Genomic DNA, 20,474 nt, shown 5'->3' with positions numbered 1-20,474 from the left:
TCTCCAATGAGCTTGCTCTATGAGTCCAATGATGTGGAACATCTGGGTAATTTTAAATGGACTGCACTTGTACAGCACCTTTTTAGTCTTCTGACCACTCAAAGCACTTTTACACTACATCACATTCACCCATTCACACACACATACACACACTGGTAGCCAAAACTACCGTACATGGTGCCACCTGTGACACAGTAACCATTCACACACACTCAAACACCAATGAAACCACCATTGGGAGCAATTTGGGGTTCAGTATCTTGCCCAAGGATACTTTGACATGTAGACTGAAGGAGCCAGGGATCGAGCCACCATCTTGTGATTGGTGGACGACCCGCTCTGCCTGCTGAGCCACAGCTGCCCCTAATTTTACACCGGAGAAGCTGAACTTTTTTGGCTTCATCCGCCCCTGAGCAACTTTCATGAAAGTGTCCCCACCTCTAACGCTGTATCCAGTTCTCTATAAATCAATGGTCACAGCACCAGTTAGCCTTCCAGTAATAGCTCTTTTTACGGCTTCTGATTGGCCAGCATCTTCTTCTTCTCAGGGTTAGGGTTATAACACTACCTGTTGGCTTGGCATGCACTTGACGGCACTTAAATTATGTTTTTGCTGTTTCATTTGGACAGTGATTTTATAAAACAGGAGGGTAAAAGCCAGTTTTCAAAAACACCTGTGTACATGTGTACTTGGACTAAATTGTCTCAATCTTGAGGTTTAGAGTTCAGTCTTGACTTTGGAAACAATAATTTACAAAGCAAATTCACTAATGAGGTCCATTTAGTAGCTGTCCGGGAGCTTTCGATCATATCACATGATCTTTGTCAGCAGATTGAGTTTGCTTAACTGTCAAGGAATTTTTTAAGCTTACCTCGGCAAAAAGTCCTTAAAGTGCTCAAGAAAATTAATACATTTTACGCAATCTAAAATGTATTCATCAAATGCTGAATTATGGCTAAATAACATTGTAAAAATAATGTGCTTTATTATACACATTACATTTAAAGCCATTTTAATGATGAATTTAACCCAAGAGGACCAAGGTTTGAGCCCCATTGTCTCCAAGGTTAAATGATCTGCAGGTGCATTAATATTATGGATATGAACTGGTTAATGTGCAACCAAGAGGTGCTAAACTTCATGTGATATCTTGATGTGAACTTTTAGCTTCCGCTTACGTAGCAGCCACTTTAACTGCAGCTGTGGATTAGGCATTACAGAGCCTATTGTTACAGCCTGAAGAACTCTTGTGGAGGGTTTGTTTTTTCCTCTTAATTTTCCACTCGTTCCTCAGATATGTGGGGACTGAAGTTCACCACATTGTTGAAATGATCATATTTTCATAATGGAGTCCAGGATTGAATCTAAAAATGGAAAGCTGTGGTCAAAGGTAAGAAAACTTTCAGGCTGTTGACTTGAAGCTGTTGGTTAACAAGAAAACCAGGTTAGTTACGTAACAATCTGTTTTTTCAGATTCCCTTGCAGGGATCGTGTGAACTATATAAGACAAAGACAAGTGTAATAGATGTGTCTCTGTACAGAAAACATCAGCAGGGAGCCTCATCAATGATTCATGCACTGGCTGCAACGTGCATCAGAAGAAGTTTACAGATTGTTCACACAATTTGGAAATGTTGGGAATGACAGCTGAGGCAGGGTTTGATGCTTTTGGTAGAGAGATATCAGAGCCTTTATTTTTTGATCTGTCGGTTTCAAGGTTATCCTCAACTGTAAAAGCTACTCATCCACAATTTATTTCTCTTGTATCTTTACATAAAATTCAGTGTTTGACTACGGATTAACATCCACACTCTGCGAAGACTCCTCTTGTCTAATACTTCAAAAAAAGTGTGCAAATCACTTTGGATACAGTGTGTTAATACATCTCCACATTTAGCAAACAAATGTAAACACAAGCTGCCGATGCCTCCTCTGTTGGGAGATCAAAGCCCAGAGCTGTAAACCTTCAATAATGTCAAGCATTCCTCCTCGAGTGTCTGTGTGAGTAGGCACAGAATAAGAGACTTTGCCACAAAAAGCCTCTGATTCCTTTCCAATACCACTCCGAGCTCCTTGAGTCCAATTCCCCCATCTGCTAGTTGTAACAGTTGTGGAATGAATAATTGGTGTCAAGTGGCCCCTGTAATGCCCGCTGTGTTGCCGAGGGCTCAGCCGAACATAAACACAACTACGGCTGGCTACTTGAAGCACAATCAGGACCTCTAGTGAGGCTTGAGTCCACCTCAGCTCAGGTGGTTTTCTCAAGCGTCTCGACTTTGTGGTGCATTTTGCAGTTCTGGCTCTCTTCATTCATCCCTAAAGGGACAGCTCACCCTAAAACCAAAAATACATATTTTCCTCTCTCAGTGAGTTGCCAAGTGTTGGAGATATCGGCTGTAGAGATGTCTGCCTTTGCTAGAATATAATGAAGCCAGGTGGCATTTGGCTAGAGGTGCTCAAAGCCCCCAAAAAATAAATGTGAAAACTCAACATAAGTGTCACTTTCCAGAAATCACCACCCGGTTATTCAAGATAATCCACAGACCTTGTTGTGAACAGTTTAGAACTATTTTCTTTCTACCGAACTACATCCGCCAATCATATTTACCCAAGGGGGATGAGGGAAGTGTGCATCTACTCATGTATGAGAGGCTCATGCTCATGACTGCTCAGGATACCTGCCAATGATATCACCAGGCAGAAGTAAGCGTGCATCTACTCATGGACGTTATGTAAATATTGATGGTTGAGTTGTAATGTTAGCTAGCTTTGCGGTACTTGATGAGCTAGCAGTAGATGCACGTTTCCCTCCACGTGGTGATATGGTTGGCAGGTGTAGTTCAGTAGAAAGAAAATTGTCCAATAGTAGTGCAATAATCCCCAGACCTTGTTGTGGGCAGTTTCATGTAGGAACTACTTTCTCTCTACCAAACTACACCCACCAACAGTATCACTGCGCAGAAGGAATTGTGCATCTACTGAACTGCTAGCTGGTCGAGCACCACTGAGCTAGCTAATGTTACAGCTCAGCCGAGGAGGACGCTATTACTGTTTACATCTCGCGTTTTCCATGAGCAGATGCACACTTATGTCAGTGCAGTGATACGGTTGGCAGGTGTAGTTCAGATGAAAGAAAATAGTTCCTACATGAAACTGCTCAGAACAAGGTCTGTGGATTATCTTGAGTAACTGGGTCATGATTTCTTTAAAGAGACATTACTGTTGAGTTACTTAATCTGATTTAATTTAATTAAAATTAATTTCATGTTATTTAATTTTATTTTATTTCATTTACTTATTTATTTTTGGCACCTTGAGCACCACAAGCCGAGTGCCATCTTGTTCCACTTTGTTTGACAGAAGGCAGACATTTCTACAGCTGATATCTCCAACACTCAGCAACTCACACCAAAACAATCTAGACTTATAAATAGCACTACAGGTCAGAAGAAAAATATGTATGTTTGAGTTTTGGGTTCAACTGTCCCTTTAAAAGATGCCAGAATCTCCACTTCAAAACACCTTTTCTCAGGAAGGGCCAGGAAACAATGTAAAAAAGAGGTGTATTTAAGGTTGTTGTACTGCAAATATTGAGGCAGGAAATTGCAGGTGTGTTCAAACTTGGGAGTGGAGACAAATACACCCAGCCCTCTCTGCCACACTCACTCCAGCTTGCGGGAGGGAAAGGAGCGATACTTTATTGCATGTTTCACTAATCTATTTCCACACCTTGCAGGAGACAGCTAGGCCTTCACTCCACCATACACAACACAAGGTAAGATTTGTACCTTTATTTTGGTGACATGTTTTATTAGATTATTGTCAGTTTTTTTGACATCTGTCCATCCATTTCCTTTATCTAAATCACTGCAGTTTGCAAAAAATAACATCTTAATCATCATATTTGTTGAAAAAGAAAACCTCTAAAACAGACTTCATGTTGTGTTTTTAACCTACATCATGTCATACATGTCATAAAATGAGGTGAAGACAGCATGTGTGTAGAGCATTAACAAAACTTATTGTCTATGCTAAGTCAATGGACAGTGCAGTTTAATTGAAAATAAACCAGTCTTTCCTGTCACGGTTGTGGAAGCAACACTGCTTTCACTTAATGTTTTCAGGAATTATTTGTTTTTCATGTATTATCAGTGGGATCAGGTTGCAATGGTTGTTTTTCATTCACAACAGGGAGTTGCCACAGCAGCCAAAATTTTGTACAACAATGCCATTTAGTCCAGTAAATAAGTCAGTTATTTAAAATATTTAATCAAGGTTAAGTCTTCTACATCCAGATATTCGTTAACGTTTATTCAGGAAATTGATTTAGATGACAAACTAAATTATAGAAGTGGTTATTTCATAACAAATAAACCAGTTCCTCTGTAAATTTAGAGTAGTTTAGAGTAGTTTGGTTTACTATATATCATATGCATACAGAGAGAAACCTTTTAGTTACAGACTAATATGTGGAGTGGTCATGGGTGTGGCATCTCTTTAGCCCAGGTACAAAAGGAAATGGTCAATAGATGTTTGGGACTGTGAATGGGGAATGTGATGATAAATGGTTTCTAGCAACAGGAAAAAAAACTCTCTTTGTTCATTCAACATAATAATAATAAAAAAAAAAAGTTTTCCAAGTCTGTGAAGTTATTGTTACCATTTCAATATTTATTTCATTTATCTGAGTGAGCACAAAGGAGGTCTGCATACTGTTCAGCTCCAAAGAAATAGTTTTATTCTCTTTTTCTCTGTTCAGGGCAACATTTCAATGCAGCAGATATAATGATAAGAGAAATAAACTGAATGCATAGTTTAGTTCTCTTTTCAGGCTAACTTTATATTCGCTTGTAGATTGAAATGTTGCCCTGAAATAACAAAAGGATCATTTGTTTGGAGCCATGCGCAGACCTTTTGCGTCCTCTTCTTTTCATTTGAATGGAACCATGAACAACCAGCAGTCATTTGAAATGTCAAAGTTAGCTGAGTCTTTGAACAGAAAATCCTGCACACTGTTCTTGCTCAGCTTTACAATTAATAAGTATATAACAGATGATTACAACAATACATGGCATGACACATGTCACCAATAAGTGTTTGTTAGACCAATAAAAGCAATGATGTTTGTATAGCCTACAAAGCAAGTAGCTGTTTAGCTTCAAGCAGATTTTTCAATGTGGCTTTAAAGTGAGATTATGTAATTTTTGAATGAAGCAATAACATAATCTTCATCTTACAAATTAAAATTCACAAGCAACAAAATGCACCCTGATTCAGTTTAGTTGGCTACACTCATACGTTCAGCTACTGCAGCCTCATTAGCATGACCATTAGCTTAAGGTGGCTAGTGTTAGCACACTTGGCCACAGATATACTGTGTTTTAGTATTCATTATTAGCAGGGTTCCCACACCTTCTTAAACATCAAATTCAATGACTTTTAGTTAATTTCATTTTTGAGATTTTTGCCTTTATTAGATAAAGAAGTCTAGCATGAATTTGGGAGAGAGTGAGGGAATGACATGCAGCAAAGGGATGGAGTTAGGATTGAACCTACAACCACTGTAGCAGGGACATAGCCTTTCAAATTTAAATACTGTTACTGTTTTATAATGAGAACCAGCGGGCTTCACAGAAGCTCCCAAACAACTATTAAAAAATCTTTTTGATCAGGCAGTCTCATTGAGATACGATCTCTTTTAAAAGACAGATTTGAAAAACAAGAAAAATCCATACAAACACAATCAGCAAGACAAAAACAACACAACTACACAATAATAAATCAAAAGAAACAGTTACAAGAATCATAACAAAAAACATCACATAATAAAGCTTTAAAACTTCCAAGGGGAATGTAAAACTCAAGTTTGAGGACACTTTTCAATTGACCTTTGCTAAGCCTTTCTCTAAGACCCGCCCCTTTTTGGAAAAATGAAAGAGTGATTCCAGAGAGAAGCAGACAGAGGGGTCTACAGTCTGTGTTTGAAGAATATATCCAGGATGTCAAACTGACTCAGCAGCAACAACAGGTTAAAAAGACAAAGATAGTTAGAAGCTAAAGCTGAACTATAGGCTACAGATCACAGTGTAAAAGTGAACCACCACATCACTGCTGATCGCCACAGAAGACAATGAATATAAAGGGAAACTTTGCTGATATTGAACCAGCTGTGTGTCATCGCAGTGTGTGCAGATGAACGTGTTTGGCTTCGCCCCCATGCCGCCACTCAAACAACGTTCATCTGAACACACTGTGATGACACACAGCTGGTTGAATATCAGCAAAGTTTCCCTGCTTCCCTTCACTGGTTCCTGTACAGCAGGGTCGGTCTTTGTTTCACTGTTATAATCCTTAAAAAGCAAAAGCAGCATGTGTATACATTCAGTAGGCTATATCTTCAGTAGCTAGCTAGCTAACCCTACACTTTTCAGGGTTTGATTTTGGTTTTGGAACAGGGAGGAACGTTTATCTTTTTCCAACCTCTCCAGGTAACGACTATCATTAATACAGGACGTGCCCCCGGCACAACATTTAGCTCCAAATCCACAAAACCAGCCTGAAAATGAAGGAAATCTGAAGCAATTGCATTAGAGTCAATGGAGCACAACTGTTGTCGGACCCTGGTCTGGGCCAGCCTGATGCTACGTTTTGATTGGCCAGTCTGCGTCCGAGTGCAGGACTTAGCAAAAGGTTAATTGAGCTGTGCTGAAGTGATGGCACACTGTGGTCTGTTGCCTTGTGTAACACAGCAAAGCACTTTCAATGACCCATGTCTATTTATGTCTATTTTAAAAGCTTTCAAGACTGTGGCTACATAATCTTACTTTAAAGCCAATTAAAAAAGTGCAGCTTTTTATGTAATATACACAAGATATTATGAAATGGTCTGACTCAGTCTTTGCCCCTCATTCCTCAGACTCACACACCAAATAAAGTTTTGCAACTTAAGCCCAACCCCTGTCATGTTATTGAAATCTCAACCCTTTTTTCTGTTTACTCTGTGTGTGTCACCTCTTTTTATCTGCTTGCCTGAAAACTGGAGCCTTGATTGTATTAATAAAGGGTGTGGTTAACATCCTGGTGTTGTACAGCTGACCTGATCTGTCCCACCTCACCTCACACCACCCACTCCATCAATCACTGCCCAGACAGACATTTTATTCCTGCACCTGGAGCAAAGATTAGACTCTGTGTACGAGCCAGTGAATTACAGCCGGGTTATTTCTCTGGAGAATAAGTGCAACCACAGTTCCTCCAGCTATTTGCCAATCACATCATGTATGCATGGATCCTGTATTTGCATTCATGATATGTTGCAGGCAGCGCAGCATCCCACCGAGCCTGTTTCCATACAGCGTGTCACCACTAAGCCTATATTCTCGGCTCAGCTGGTGTTACAGTGTGTTTGCTTATCAGTGCTGTTGTTTCTGATATCTGAGTCAAGAGGCTGTTTAAGCACCACTGATTGCAGAACTTGTATGTTGCTATGGCGCCAAGCTGACACTCATTAGGAGGATTAGAGGTGTTTCGCTGTCAGAGATCCAATCTTTTGAAATGGTTCACTTGTCACTTTGGAGACATCTGTTTCCAGTGAAAAGATAGGGAACTCGAAGGATGAGCGGTGTGGAGGAGGAGGCTTCAAAAATGCTATATTTTTCTGTTGAAGTACTTTGGAGGAGTTGCAATTGAATATGTGTTTTATAATATGGTTCTAACACATACTTAATACTGTTAGACCATGAGCAGTGGTGGAGGAAGCATTAAAAAACTCAAAACAGTTTCCCTCAGCTTTGCTGAGCATTTGACAGGTATTTTTATTGTTTTTTCCATCCTATCTTTATTGTTTTTGATTCACTCTTACAGCAGGTAGCTGTTGTCTTAAGTACCGTAAAACTTCAATTAGTAACTCGGGCTATTATTTGCTTAAATCACTGAACTCAACAGGCTTTTATTTGGGACAGGACTTTAATTCCTTTCACATAAAACCGTTGGTTTGTTTAAGCTAGTATGAATATTGTATAAAAATTAGGCTTTTAACAACAAATCAGTTATGAGTCATTCATTTGATCTGGTTCTGACAGACAGCGCATTGTAGAGACAGAGAGAATTATGGCACTCACTTTACGGCACCTGGCATGCCAACACAACACCACTTTATCCTGTTATAACAATACTAACAACTTCACAACATGATTCATTTTTATATATAAAAAAAAACCTTTTGAGTGAAGCAGCTAACTAAGAGTAGCTCAAGTGGGTAGCAAACAACCTGTTTTATACATCCAAAGAACTTAAAAAATAGACCAGGCCTCTAACTGAGACAGGCCTTTATTTGTTAAAATGTGTTAGTTAGTAAGTTAGCCATATCGACTTAAAAGGATGAAATATGTCATTGATGTGAAAAGTAAGTAAAAAGTAAAAGTCCTGCATTAAAATTATTAGTATCAAAGTAAATAGTAATGCAGAAATAAGGCCCTTGTGAATGTTATTCTTGAGTTTTATATTACTGGATCATTTTTATTAATGTGTAAGCAGCATTTTTTTTGTTATTGTTGGTTGAGATGGAACTGATTTAAATGATGTTAAATGGTGTTTAGTTTTGTCATTTTTAACAACACATTTCACAACCTCATCATATGTTTCAGATTTAAAATCTTAATATGCAAAGTAATAGCTGTCAGGTCATATTACCATAAAAAGCAGGGAAGTAAAAGTATAAAGCAGCTCAAAATTAAAATACTTAAGTAAAGCGCAAGTGCTTTAAAGGGACAATTCACCCTAAAATCAAAATTATGTCATATTTCTCTTACCTGTAGTGCTATGTATCAGTCTAGATTGTTTTGGTGTGAGTTGCAGAGTGCTGGAGATATCGACCATAGAGATGTCTGCCTTCTCTCGAAATATCATAGAACTAGATGGCACTAACTTTGTGGTGCTCAAAGTGCAAGAAAATAGATTTGAAAACTCAGCAGTAATGTCTCTTTCCAGAAATCATGACCCAATTACTACAGACAATCCATGGACCTTGTTGTGAGCACATGTTGGAACTTTTTTCTCTCTCGACCAAACTACACCCATAAAATGTATCACTGCGCAGAAGGAAGCGAGCATCTACTGTTAGCTCACCTAGAACCACTGAGCTAGCTAATTTACAGCTCAGTTGAGGAGGACACCATTTATGTTTACATCACTCTGTCATGAGCACAAGCCTCTTGTCCATAAGCAGAGACTGGGGTGAACTGTCCCTTTAAAACTGCATTAAGTCATTATTAATCATGTACTTTTGTTGCCCTGTATGAAAGCTAAAAGATAATGGTGCATACCGTTGTAATCTGTACTCAAGTTGTTGCGTGTATCCGCATCTGCACTCAGGTGACGTCACCAAGTTCAGAGGATGAGAAACAATGGTGTCAGGAGCAGGTTGACACAGAGAGTGTGTTCTGAGTTTAAGAAACAATGCTGGCAGAGGTAAGGAGTGGTGATCAGAGGGCGTAATGATAGGAGGGCTCTGCCAACAAGGCCCATAATGCTCCTGGGACCAGCTCGGTGTGTATATGTGTGATCTCACAGAAGAAGACTCACAGTAAACCTATTTCAAAGTGAACTCTAATGGACTGCATTTTCTTTATTGGAGAAGTAACCAGTGTGGGTAAAGATCTAATGCAACTGGCCTGAGAAAAGATTTTTATCCCACATTAGATGTTGTGCATCATCATTTCAGCGCTAAGATTTTTCAAGTTGCTGTACAACTTTTGCTTATACACATCACATAAAATAAAAGTGTCAAATGCAAGTTAAAGTCACTAGTGATTCTCAGTCTTTTTTTCCTTATGTGTATCAGTTCAGCAGAATGATGAGTGATGACAATCAAGACACATTTAGAAATGTCAACAGAAAGCCAGGCCTGCAGATATGGACCATCAATGTAAGTCAGCCAGTCAACGAGTATCATGCAACCCATATTTGGACATTACTGGTCACTCTGGTCTTGTTTTTGTGTACGATTTTATGTCATGTTTTTGATGCTTTCTCATTCAGAACATGAAGATGGTGCCTGTTCCAGCCCAAGGCTTTGGTAACTTCTTTGAGGGAGACTGTTACATTGTTCTGTGTGTGAGTAACAATGTCCCACGAGGCTAAACATTAATGAAGTGCGTGTGAGTTGTGCATGCTTTCATAGTACGTCTGCGAGTGTGAGACTTCTATCTTTTGTGTTTTTCACCAGATAAGTGAGAAGAAGGGCTCAGGACAGTCAGCTGACATCCACTACTGGATAGGAAACTCCTCCTCTCAGGATGAGCAAGGTGCAGCGGCCATCTACGTCACCCAGCTGGACGAGTACCTGGGCGGGAGTCCGGTCCAGCACAGGGAGGTGCAGGGTAACGAGTCGCCGCGCTTCAGGAGCTACTTCAAAAATGGCCTCATGTGAGTGAGTCAGAGAAAAAGGGCTGGTATGTGAACTTGAAAGGGGGGTGGTGACCAAATGAAGAGAGGGAGTCACACACACACACACACACACACTTATGCTGTAATCTCCCTGAGACATGGTTTACAACAGTAATCCCTCTGCATGAAATCATTATGACACAAATTACACGTGTTTTGTTGAGGCTTAGCAAAGAAAAACACAGTTTCCTCTCGCCCAGGTCGTTAACCCCTGACTTTTTATTGTCTGTTTGCTTCACGGTTATGTAACGCCGACGTTATATTTCAAAATTGACAAAAACAAGAAACACACTCTGATGCTTTTGGAATAATCCTGCGTCATGTGTGTGTGCGTCATAGTTGTTTTATTGCACTTGAACTTTGATAACACACACTGGTCTCTCCACAGCTACAAGAAGGGTGGAGTGGCCTCAGGTTTTCACCATGTTGACACAAACGTCTACAACGTCCTGCGACTGCTGCACGTCAAAGGGAGGAAGCATGTCACAGCGACGGAGGTAGGCAGAGTAGAATATAAAGGGCTTTGACGGGGATTAATGCTGCCTGCCCTGCACCACCCACTGGAGCAATCACAGGCTTCACACAGCCATGCTACGAGGGGTGCTGGCACTCCCTCTTAAACAAATTATGGCTTGCTTGTTGCCATAGCTGTCAAAGTAGGTGCTAATTGCCTGAAGAGTGCTATGACTGTGTGGTATTTAATTGATATTTCCCTATGCTAACAACATTTGTTTCTCGGAATGTTTTTTTTTTATTGGTTTTATTACCGCATGTTTCATCCATTTGAATAAAGGCTGATAACTCTCCATCATGGTTAAGTTTGTGTGCGTGTGTGCAGGTGGAGGTGTCGTGGAACAGCTTTAACAATGGAGATATATTCCTGTTGGATATGGGGAAAGCCATAGTGCAGTGGAACGGACCCCAGAGCAACAGGAGAGAGAAGCTCAAGGTGATCCTTCGCTCTGATAAAACAGCATCATGTACTTTACACCACTGCAAAAGAGTCACATGTGGACATGCAAAAACTTTCAACAATTGCTCTCCATGTGGGGGTTGGGACACTTTATTTGTTTTATTTTGTTATTATTTATTTATTTGACAGGGACAGTGCATATTTTTTAATGCCATCCAGGCTGGTTTGAGGCGCCGCCGTGGTGTTGTTATCTTCAGATGTTAGCATATTATTTACGTTGGTTGGACGATTTGTTTCTTGACCTTGGTTTTCTGCTGTGTTCCTGGTCTTTGTTTTAGTTTTACCTTCGCTCATTCTCTGGTGTTTAGGCCCTTCTGTGTTTGTCTTTCAAGTTTTAGTGGACAAAATTATGTTGGCGTGAGGGAGCTCTCAACTCAGGCGTGCATGCTGCTCTACCATCCCACCAGAAATTGGGACAGTGCATATTAATGAACTCTTGTAAATATGACAGAATTAGCCAAAGGGCGAGTTTTCAGATGTTACAACAGACTCTCTAAAGGCCCAGACACACCAAACCGACTTAAGAGAACTAGCCACGATGAAGGCCCCCTGCTGTGTCACCTGATGGCACCGTGTCTTGGCCAAAAAGTTGCACATGAACACACCGCAAAGATTACTGCCGATGCTCATTCAGCATGTACGCTGCTCTGCGCCTGCATGAGAGGAATAATTCTACACAACAGCAGATGGCAGTCTGTAATTGTCATTGAAAAGAGGAAACTAGACCTTCTTGGTGCCAGTTAGCACATTAACAATACAATCTAATGTTGAAGGAAAAAGCATATTTACCATGCTCCAGTAAACATTAACAAAAACCATCACAAAATGTTTCTGCTAAAGAGCTCAACGGCTAAAGAAGACCACTCTTACCTTGTGTAACAAATCTGTTTTGGTCTCACTCTCTTTTGACTTCAGCCTTTTGTTTACTTTCCTCACTTCTGTTTTTCTTCTTGGGTGCTGAACTGAACTGCTAGTCAGAGTGATTGCATTCACTGACAGGCTCTGCTGGCGCCACCGCCAATTAAACATGCTAATTCACCCCCTAGTATACTATCTAGTATACATTTAACCTAAAATCCTAAAAATTGATTATTACTCAGTCTTTTCTATCTTTTGGATGGCTTTAATTGCTTAAACACAATGTTCTATGTTCCTTTGGTCAGTTTATATTTCTTTCGTGGGTCTTCCTTGTTTGCAGGCAGTCTTGTTGGCTCAGGACATCCGTGACAGGGAGAGAGGAGGTCGAGCTCAGATTGGTGTGGTGGAGGGCGTTGACGAACAGAGCTCCCCAGAGCTCATGAAAGTCATGACGGCGGTGCTCGGCCAACGAACTGGGCAGCTGAAGGAGGCCATTCCTGATGACAAACCTGACCAGGTGCAGAACACCAGTGTCAGGCTCTACCAGTAAGGACCTTTTATTGATCTGTTGGATCATTGCTGCAACATGATATCAATATTTAATACAACCATACACTGTTCTTCCTTGTGTTTCTCCTCAGTGTTTTTGAAAATAGCGGAAATCTAGTGGTTCAAGAAGTGGCCACGCAGCCTCTTACGCAAGATCTGCTGCACTCCACCGTAATTCTCTTTCATCCTTTGAACATGATCCTCAGAGACTGTTATTATAGAGCATGGGCCCTGTCTCATTGTTCATGGTTTTCTCTCACTGTCAGGACTGTTACATCGTGGACCAGAGAGGCTCCAGTGTGATGGTGTGGAAAGGCAAACAGGCCTCCAAGGAGGAGCGGCGAGAAGCTCTCAACAGGGCAGTGGTGAGTTTATCAATTAAGTGTACACTGTATAAGAAGTGAAGCCAGAGCAAAAGATTTCTATACATCAAACTCTATAATTCTTCAAGGATCACCAAGTTAAATGGCAATAATTCATCATATTTTCTACCAGGGCTACATCAAAGCCAAGAACTACCCATCCAACACCAGTGTGGAGGTGATGACCGAGGGAGGAGAGTCAGCAATGTTCAAACACTTGTTCAAATCCTGGAGAGATAAAGGGCAAACTCAGGGTCTTGGAACCACCTACAGCATGGGGAAGATAGGTAATAGATACATAACCTTTGAATGAATTCACATCTAGGTCAGATAGCTTTAAAAGTACATTTTCATCCTGCTTCTTTTCACAATAAAAGAGCTTACTGTAGGTCATTTTTATTTGATGTCAGCAGTTTTTATTTCTACGGGTTTTTTTTTTATAGTTTCATGATTATAAAACATATTTTGAATGCATAGATTTTATATGATTATTTACACTTTGGGTCTCCGTACAGCGAAGGTAGACCAAGTGAAGTTTGATGTGATGGAGCTCCACGCTCGTCCTGAACTTGCAGCACAGCAGCGCATGGTGGATGACGCCTCTGGAGATGTTAAAGTGAGGAAACTTTGTCTAATGCCAAAATACACACAAACACAAAAACATAGATGGCTATTTTCTGTGTCATGAGAGGAAAATGATGAAACCTTTTTACAGGTGTGGCGCATTGAGAATTTGGAGCTGGCTGAAGTAAATCCAAGTACGTATGGACAGTTTTATGGAGGAGACTGCTACTTGGTGCTGTACACATATCAAAAATCCGGCCGGGAGCAGTACATACTCTACATGTGGCAGGTCAGTATCATCGCAGAGGGGATATATCCTCCTTTTTTAAGCTCTCCAGTGTGATAAAAAAAATGAATCCTGGAAGTCATTATGAAGAGAAACAAAAATATATCTCCAAATAATTCCCAACATAACGATTTAGACGTATCTCAAAATACTGAAAAACTTTCAATAACTTGGAATCTCAAAATAACGAGAAGCTTTCTCAACATAAAAAATTAGTATCTACTTATATCAAAATAATGAGAAGAGATCTAAAAAATAATGAATATCTCAATATAATAAGAAACTTTACCAATAAAAATGCCCCAAATATCTCAAAATAATGAGATTTCTCAAAGTAATCACTGAGTATCCTTTTTTTCTTTATTTTTTTTTTTTTAATCAGTGATAGATGATAACAACAATCGAGAATTACAAGTGCCATTCCTCTTTTTGTAAATAGAACAGGAACAATTAAAATTGTCACCGCATTAGAAAAATAATTATGTAAATATTATTAATATTTTTTTTAAATTAAGTATTTTTCTAAACAACACAGTATAATAAAATGTTTAAATAACAAAATTAAAATGAATACAAATAAACATGGAGGACAGGGTTGTTAAGGAATTAAAGTAGTTTATAAAATAATTTCATTTCTGAGTAAATTTATCAGAGGAGCATTTAACTGTTAAACTTATGTTCTCAAATTTAAGAAAGGACATAACATCCTTAAGCCACAGCGATATAGATTAAGGGGTTAAGGAGATTTCCAATGGAGTAAAATGCGACATCTCACCACAAGGAAAGTAGAAGCTAATATTTCTGACTGTGGGGAGTTACTCTGGGGTTGCATATAGCAATAAAAAGATCCATTTTTATCTGGACTCCCAAAACCTTTGTAAAAATCCTAAAAAAAAGTCAGTCAAGAATTTATGTAGTCAGAAGAAGAACATATGACTCAAATTACAAAAAGAGGCATCTGTCACATTGGTCTGCATATTAGGATATATTTCAGATAGTCGAGCTTTGCTGAAATGGACTTTGTGTAATATCTTGAATTGTAGAAGCTGCAGCGTGCCACAAGGAAAGGTTGAGCATATATTATGGATGGCTTTGTCCTACCGTTGATCCATCAAATTTTCCCCAAGCTCCTGCTCCCAAGCATCACTTAGTATCTTACAATAATAACAAACTTTTTCAAAATATTGACTTGGTATATCAAAATAATGAGAGACTTTCTCAAAAGAATGACTTACTTATCTCAAAATGCAAAGATTTCTCAAAAATGTCATCATTATTTTGAGATACTATGTTTTTAACTTAAGTAGGTCATTATTTCAAAGAAGTTTCTCATTATAACACTTAGAGGAACTTTTCTTTCATCACACTGGCAGAAATCAGCTTCCACATTAAATAAAATAGTCTGTATTAACATCATTTTATCTTACACCAGGGCCGTCATGCCACTCAAGATGAGATCACAGCTTCCGCCTACCAGGCTGTCAATATTGATAACAAGTACAATGGAGCTCCGGTCCAGGTCAGGGTGATCATGGGAAAGGAGCCTCGGCATTTCCTGGCTATTTTCAAAGGCAAACTCATCATCTTCGAGGTGCGATATTTACACTGAAGATGTTTTTTTTGGATGGATTATAAATGTTCAAATGCAAAAAAAAATGTTTTACTGCAATAAAAAAGAAAATGTTTTATTTCTGTTTCATATATGTCTGTGTGTGTGTGTTCAGGGTGGTACAGGCCGACCTGGTGTAGTCAACCCTGATGGAGGTGCCAGGCTCTTCCAGGTCAGAGGGACTAATGAGCTGAACACCAAGGCCACCGAAGTGTTGGCGAGGGCCTCGTCACTCAACACCAACGATGTCTTCCTGCTGAAGACTGACCACATGTGCTACCTGTGGTATGGAAAGGTACAGTCAGCGCTTTGTTACAGAGCACTACGACAAGCTGCAGAAGCCTTGCATGAACTCCTGTTAAAAGAGTGAAAATGTGAATTTGTGTTGGTGCGTTTTCACACAGATCTGTGTTTGTTTGATGTCGGCTTCTGTCTGTCTCCAGGGCTGCAGCGGGGATGAGAGGGTGATGGGGAAAGTGATGTCTGATGTGCTGTCCAAGCAGGACAAGCAGGTGGTGATGGAGGGCCAGGAGCCAGCTGAATTCTGGGTAGCTCTGGGAGGAAAGGCCCCCTATGCTAGTGACAAGAGGTAAGCACAGGCAGCAGCAGCATCACACCTTGGAAGCACACTTTCTGGTGACATTATTGCAGTCTCAAGAGAAACTGGACCAAGGTTGGGTTTTAGCACCCAGACATTAACATCCATAAGCATTCACCCAGGCCTATGTTCGCTACATATTTTCTTTTTACTCTATATTACAGTACGTAAAGTAAAAAATAACAATTAGAACAACAAGGACTTTTCTCCAAAACTCGCCCAAAAAAGCTCTTTAATCATATTTTGAAACATTAATAAGCTTACATTTAAATCTGTATGGATTATTTTTACGTCAAGGTCAGTGGAATATGCCCAATGTCATCTGAAATATAGTCTCACACACACACACACGCACACACAGAGCAGATTATACAGTTGTAATGACAGTGTGAGCTCTGTGTTGTTTCAGAATGCTGAGGGAGGAGCCTCCTCACAGTCCCCGCCTGTTTGAATGCTCCAATCAGACAGGCAAGTTTAGGATGACCGAGGTGGACGACTTCGCCCAGAGCGACTTGGACGAGGAGGATGTCATGCTGCTGGACACTTGGGAGGAGGTGAGAGGCAGTGGGGGGCTCAGGCTGTCCACCTGAGGGCAGCAGCTCATAGAAAGCAGCCGATGTGGCACTGCATCATGTTTATTCTAATGGAAGGGCGACCTGTAGGGCACGTTGTCATATTTTATCTGCTACAGAGGCATCCCAGAGGGCACCAGGCGGGATTTGAATCCTGGTCCCCACATTGGTAGTCAGTGTCCTTAACCACTGCACCATCTCTGGTGATGATTAATGAAAAGAACCAAAGAAACAAAGGAGATCAGTTTGAGGCTGCAGAAACGTCACCTCCATCAACCTGCGGAGAAACAAAGTTTACAGAGTGTTCACACTGACAAACTGACACTGAAGTCTAGTTCTTCTCTGTGAGTCTCCACCATCCTCCTGGTTTATTGACAGCTCAGCTGGTGAAGAAGCACTTTTATTCTCTGAGGGTTGTGGGTTCAAATCTCATCTGATCTTTTGTATTTTCCCTCAGTCATCCCTCAGTGGACTGTTTCATAAAGGTGTTTCTCATTGTCTTAAGTCTCTCTAACAAACTGAACGAGGCTCAGTCTGTCTCAGAGGAGGAAATCGGTCCGAACTTGGGAAAGGTCACTCAGAGTGACTCACTATGGTTCTTCTTTTAGGACGAAGAGTTAAGGCAGTCTATCAACTTTCCTGACTTGGGAAGTGACTCACATCTCAGCTGAAGTGTATCAGCGCTGCAGAGGAGTTTTAACCTGTCAGCAGATGCAGACAGACCTCACACTGATAGTTTGGGAATGCTCAATGACGTTAAACATATTCAAAGTTGTTGTTTTTTTAAACAAAAAGCTAAATATTAGATTTTATTTATCCATAAACAAAACTTGAAAGAGTCCCGTTAATAGATCATAACCCTTAAAGACCGTAAAGACAGCGCCTTTGTAGTTTAATGGTGACAGCACATGTTAGTAGTAATGTTGCAAGACTGGTTTCAGCCAGGGATTATCCTTAACAATGGCTAGCTGTGTTCCCATAGCTTTCAGTCTGTAGACCAAGCTAAGCTAACTGTATCCTGGTTTTATAGTTCAGTGAGAATATTTTACGATTATTAACTAAAGCCAATTTATTTAAAATGGTCTAGAAATGAGTTTCTGTTGAAACAAGCAACAAGCAAATGCCATCTAACCTCAACACTGGTGGTTCAGTTTAAGCTTGGGACCTTGTCAAAGCCCTCTTGTTCCTGGCCTTTTTCCAGCAAACTATTCAAGATAAGTCAAACTACCAAAAATATAAAAACAAAACAAAACAAAACAAAAAAATTTAAAATAAAAAAAATATATATTAAATTAAGTTAAATAAATAAAATAAAATAAAATAAAATAAGGCAAGTTGCAACACGAGGATTCTAAAAACATAATTTTTAAAAAATTCTTTAATAGGGAAAAATATTTCTCCTACGCTGGCAGATTTTATCCAGTTTTTACAAGAAAAGCAAAATGCTGAAGGACAACTTTTCAGAATACAAACCGCTTTTGCGTGAACAAAAAAAAATGCAGTTCCGGTGCACGCAGGTGCACGTAAAATAAATGCACGCAATGCGGAACTAAATTCCACAAGTGCGAGTTCCGGCCGGAAGCTGTTAGCCGTACGCTGTTCTCTACATCCTGGACCTTATTGTTACAGTCTATGGACAGTCTGGACTGACTCTGAAGAGGACCATAAGACCATAGTTTGGTGAGCCAGTGACTTGAGTAAGTTTAATGTTTTTACAGTGAAATACAGAGGTGTTAAATGTTCATATTTCTACCATAAAAAATAGTTTACCAAAGTCGCCTGTGAGAAAATAGCTACCCAGTACCCTTTTTTCTTTTCAAGTGCAATTTTTGATAAGAGACTGAGAGTCCATTTGTTTTTGGTTGTTTGATTTTTTTTCTATTACAGTGCACTTTTTGTTAACAGGGACTGAGAGTCTATTTTTTTTGTATTTGTAAGGTCTTTATAATTTATTTATTTTGGTATTTTTATGTGTTATTCCGGATATTTAAATTTTCCTTTTTTGCATTCCTAAATATTCTTGTTAAATAAATGTTTATTTCTCTTTAAAAGGGTTTACTTGCATCATTGTGCCTTTATTATCATTATATAAGTTTAAAAAATGGTCTAAAAAATACAATAATACAAATGGTCTTAAAAGCACAATATTACACAATATTATCGCTTATCGCAATAATTTCTGACGCAATTAATCGCCCAGAACAATTTGTTATCATGACAGACCTAAGTATGACAACAAAAATGGTTGTAGGAAGTTTACATTGTATAAACTGTTTGACCAATATCGAAATACTTTCACAACAAACTTCAGTTATTATGGGAAAGGGTTTCAATTGAGTACCTCATTCATTCAACGAAAATGGGTCATTTTTCTGAATTGAAACCTGCATATTTCTAGGCTAAATGATGCCATATAGTCTTGAGTTATTATGCTATTGTGTGCCACCCTGTCATATTAGATTTTAAAAAATATTAAGATGATGAATTAGTTGTTTTTTTTCTTTCCACATTGGCGGGGGGAGGAGTGACATGTGCATACATATATTGATGTAACTGTGCTTTATATGGATATGTGTATGCACGCAGATACATATACAGTATTTGTGTACAAGCTGTATTGTTATCAGTGATCATCCTATCACTATATTTATCTTTTTTTTGGTAGTTATTCATTTCCTTGTCTTACTTATCCCCGTATGTATTTTCTTTCCTTTTCTTCATCATCACAAGTCATCCTAAGCGAGCCAGGATAGGGAGGGAAGGGTTGGACAATATGTCAATATGTCAAACAATTTTTCAGTAACTGCAGAATTTGTAAAACATACGGACACATATGCATGAGATGCGGCTTTGTATGTATGATTTATTATTAATACTTTGCAAAGAAATTAAATAATCCCAGAAAAGATGATGCAGTGAGTCCATGTCAGCCACAATCGTCCAGAATTTGCTGTTGTTACGGACACGTGCCTGTCTATTGTAGACAATGTGGCACTGAGGATACAGGCTGCAACAGAACAGGGAACGCATGGTAGAAAAGTTGGACTGTCTTTTTTAATGAATAGTTAGGTTTCATTAGTGGTTTAATGACTGAACTGATAACCAATTTAAAAACACGACTGTCCCATTTTACGTGAACATGTCATCAGGGTGAGGTAGGGGTTCTTGATGTGTTTAAAGGTCCAGTATTTTACTTTTACTTTACACAGAAGTGATACAAACAAGCTCTAAACGTAACGCTGAAGATATTCTTCAGACTTTTAGGTGTTTTTTGTGGTAGTCTACCAAAAAATGTCTCAAATGACCAGACTTTTTCCATCTCTCTCCAAATCACCTCAGGTTTTCTTTTGGGTTGGAAACTCAGCCAACCAGTATGAGATCAAAGAGGCATGGAACTGTGCGCAGGAATACCTGCGGACCCACCCTGCAGGCCGTGACCCTGACACACCCATCATCTTTGTCAAACAGGGATACGAACCGCCCACCTTCACCGGCTGGTTCAATGCATGGGATCCTCATAAGTGGAGCGTGAGTTTGTTACAGGCCCTTTGATGTCAGTGAGAGGCACTAGAGTACTCTGTACACAATAATGTAGCATAAGTAAATAATTACAAATCAATATTAATAGTATTCTATGACCATACATTTCCATTACA

At 39.5% G+C, this 20,474-nt stretch overlaps 1 protein-coding gene across 2 annotated transcripts in view; it reads left to right on the top strand.

Annotated features, from left to right (window-relative positions):
• Nucleotides 1-1,191: 1,191 nt before the first annotated feature.
• Nucleotides 1,192-20,474, top strand: part of vill (villin-like) — a 22,446-nt gene continuing 3,163 nt past the window's right edge. For both annotated transcript variants that reach the window (XM_033638619.2, XM_033638618.2), the window contains exons 1-18: nt 1,192-1,391; nt 3,738-3,776; nt 9,843-9,926; nt 10,040-10,114; nt 10,227-10,426; nt 10,836-10,944; nt 11,286-11,396; nt 12,619-12,824; nt 12,920-12,998; nt 13,094-13,192; nt 13,323-13,476; nt 13,705-13,805; nt 13,905-14,042; nt 15,472-15,630; nt 15,764-15,943; nt 16,092-16,237; nt 16,656-16,800; nt 20,158-20,346. In XM_033638619.2, the coding sequence (XP_033494510.1) occupies nt 1,347-1,391; nt 3,738-3,776; nt 9,843-9,926; nt 10,040-10,114; nt 10,227-10,426; nt 10,836-10,944; nt 11,286-11,396; nt 12,619-12,824; nt 12,920-12,998; nt 13,094-13,192; nt 13,323-13,476; nt 13,705-13,805; nt 13,905-14,042; nt 15,472-15,630; nt 15,764-15,943; nt 16,092-16,237; nt 16,656-16,800; nt 20,158-20,346 (2,259 nt within the window). In that variant the 5' untranslated portion in view covers nt 1,192-1,346. The remainder of the gene's footprint in view (nt 1,392-3,737; nt 3,777-9,842; nt 9,927-10,039; nt 10,115-10,226; nt 10,427-10,835; nt 10,945-11,285; nt 11,397-12,618; nt 12,825-12,919; nt 12,999-13,093; nt 13,193-13,322; nt 13,477-13,704; nt 13,806-13,904; nt 14,043-15,471; nt 15,631-15,763; nt 15,944-16,091; nt 16,238-16,655; nt 16,801-20,157; nt 20,347-20,474) is intronic.

This window comes from Epinephelus lanceolatus, chromosome 20, assembly GCF_041903045.1.
Source record: "Epinephelus lanceolatus isolate andai-2023 chromosome 20, ASM4190304v1, whole genome shotgun sequence".
Lineage (NCBI taxonomy): Eukaryota > Metazoa > Chordata > Actinopteri > Perciformes > Serranidae > Epinephelus > Epinephelus lanceolatus.
The sequence above is the reverse complement of the archived record's forward strand: the minus strand, read 5'-3'. Positions and strand labels throughout refer to the sequence as shown.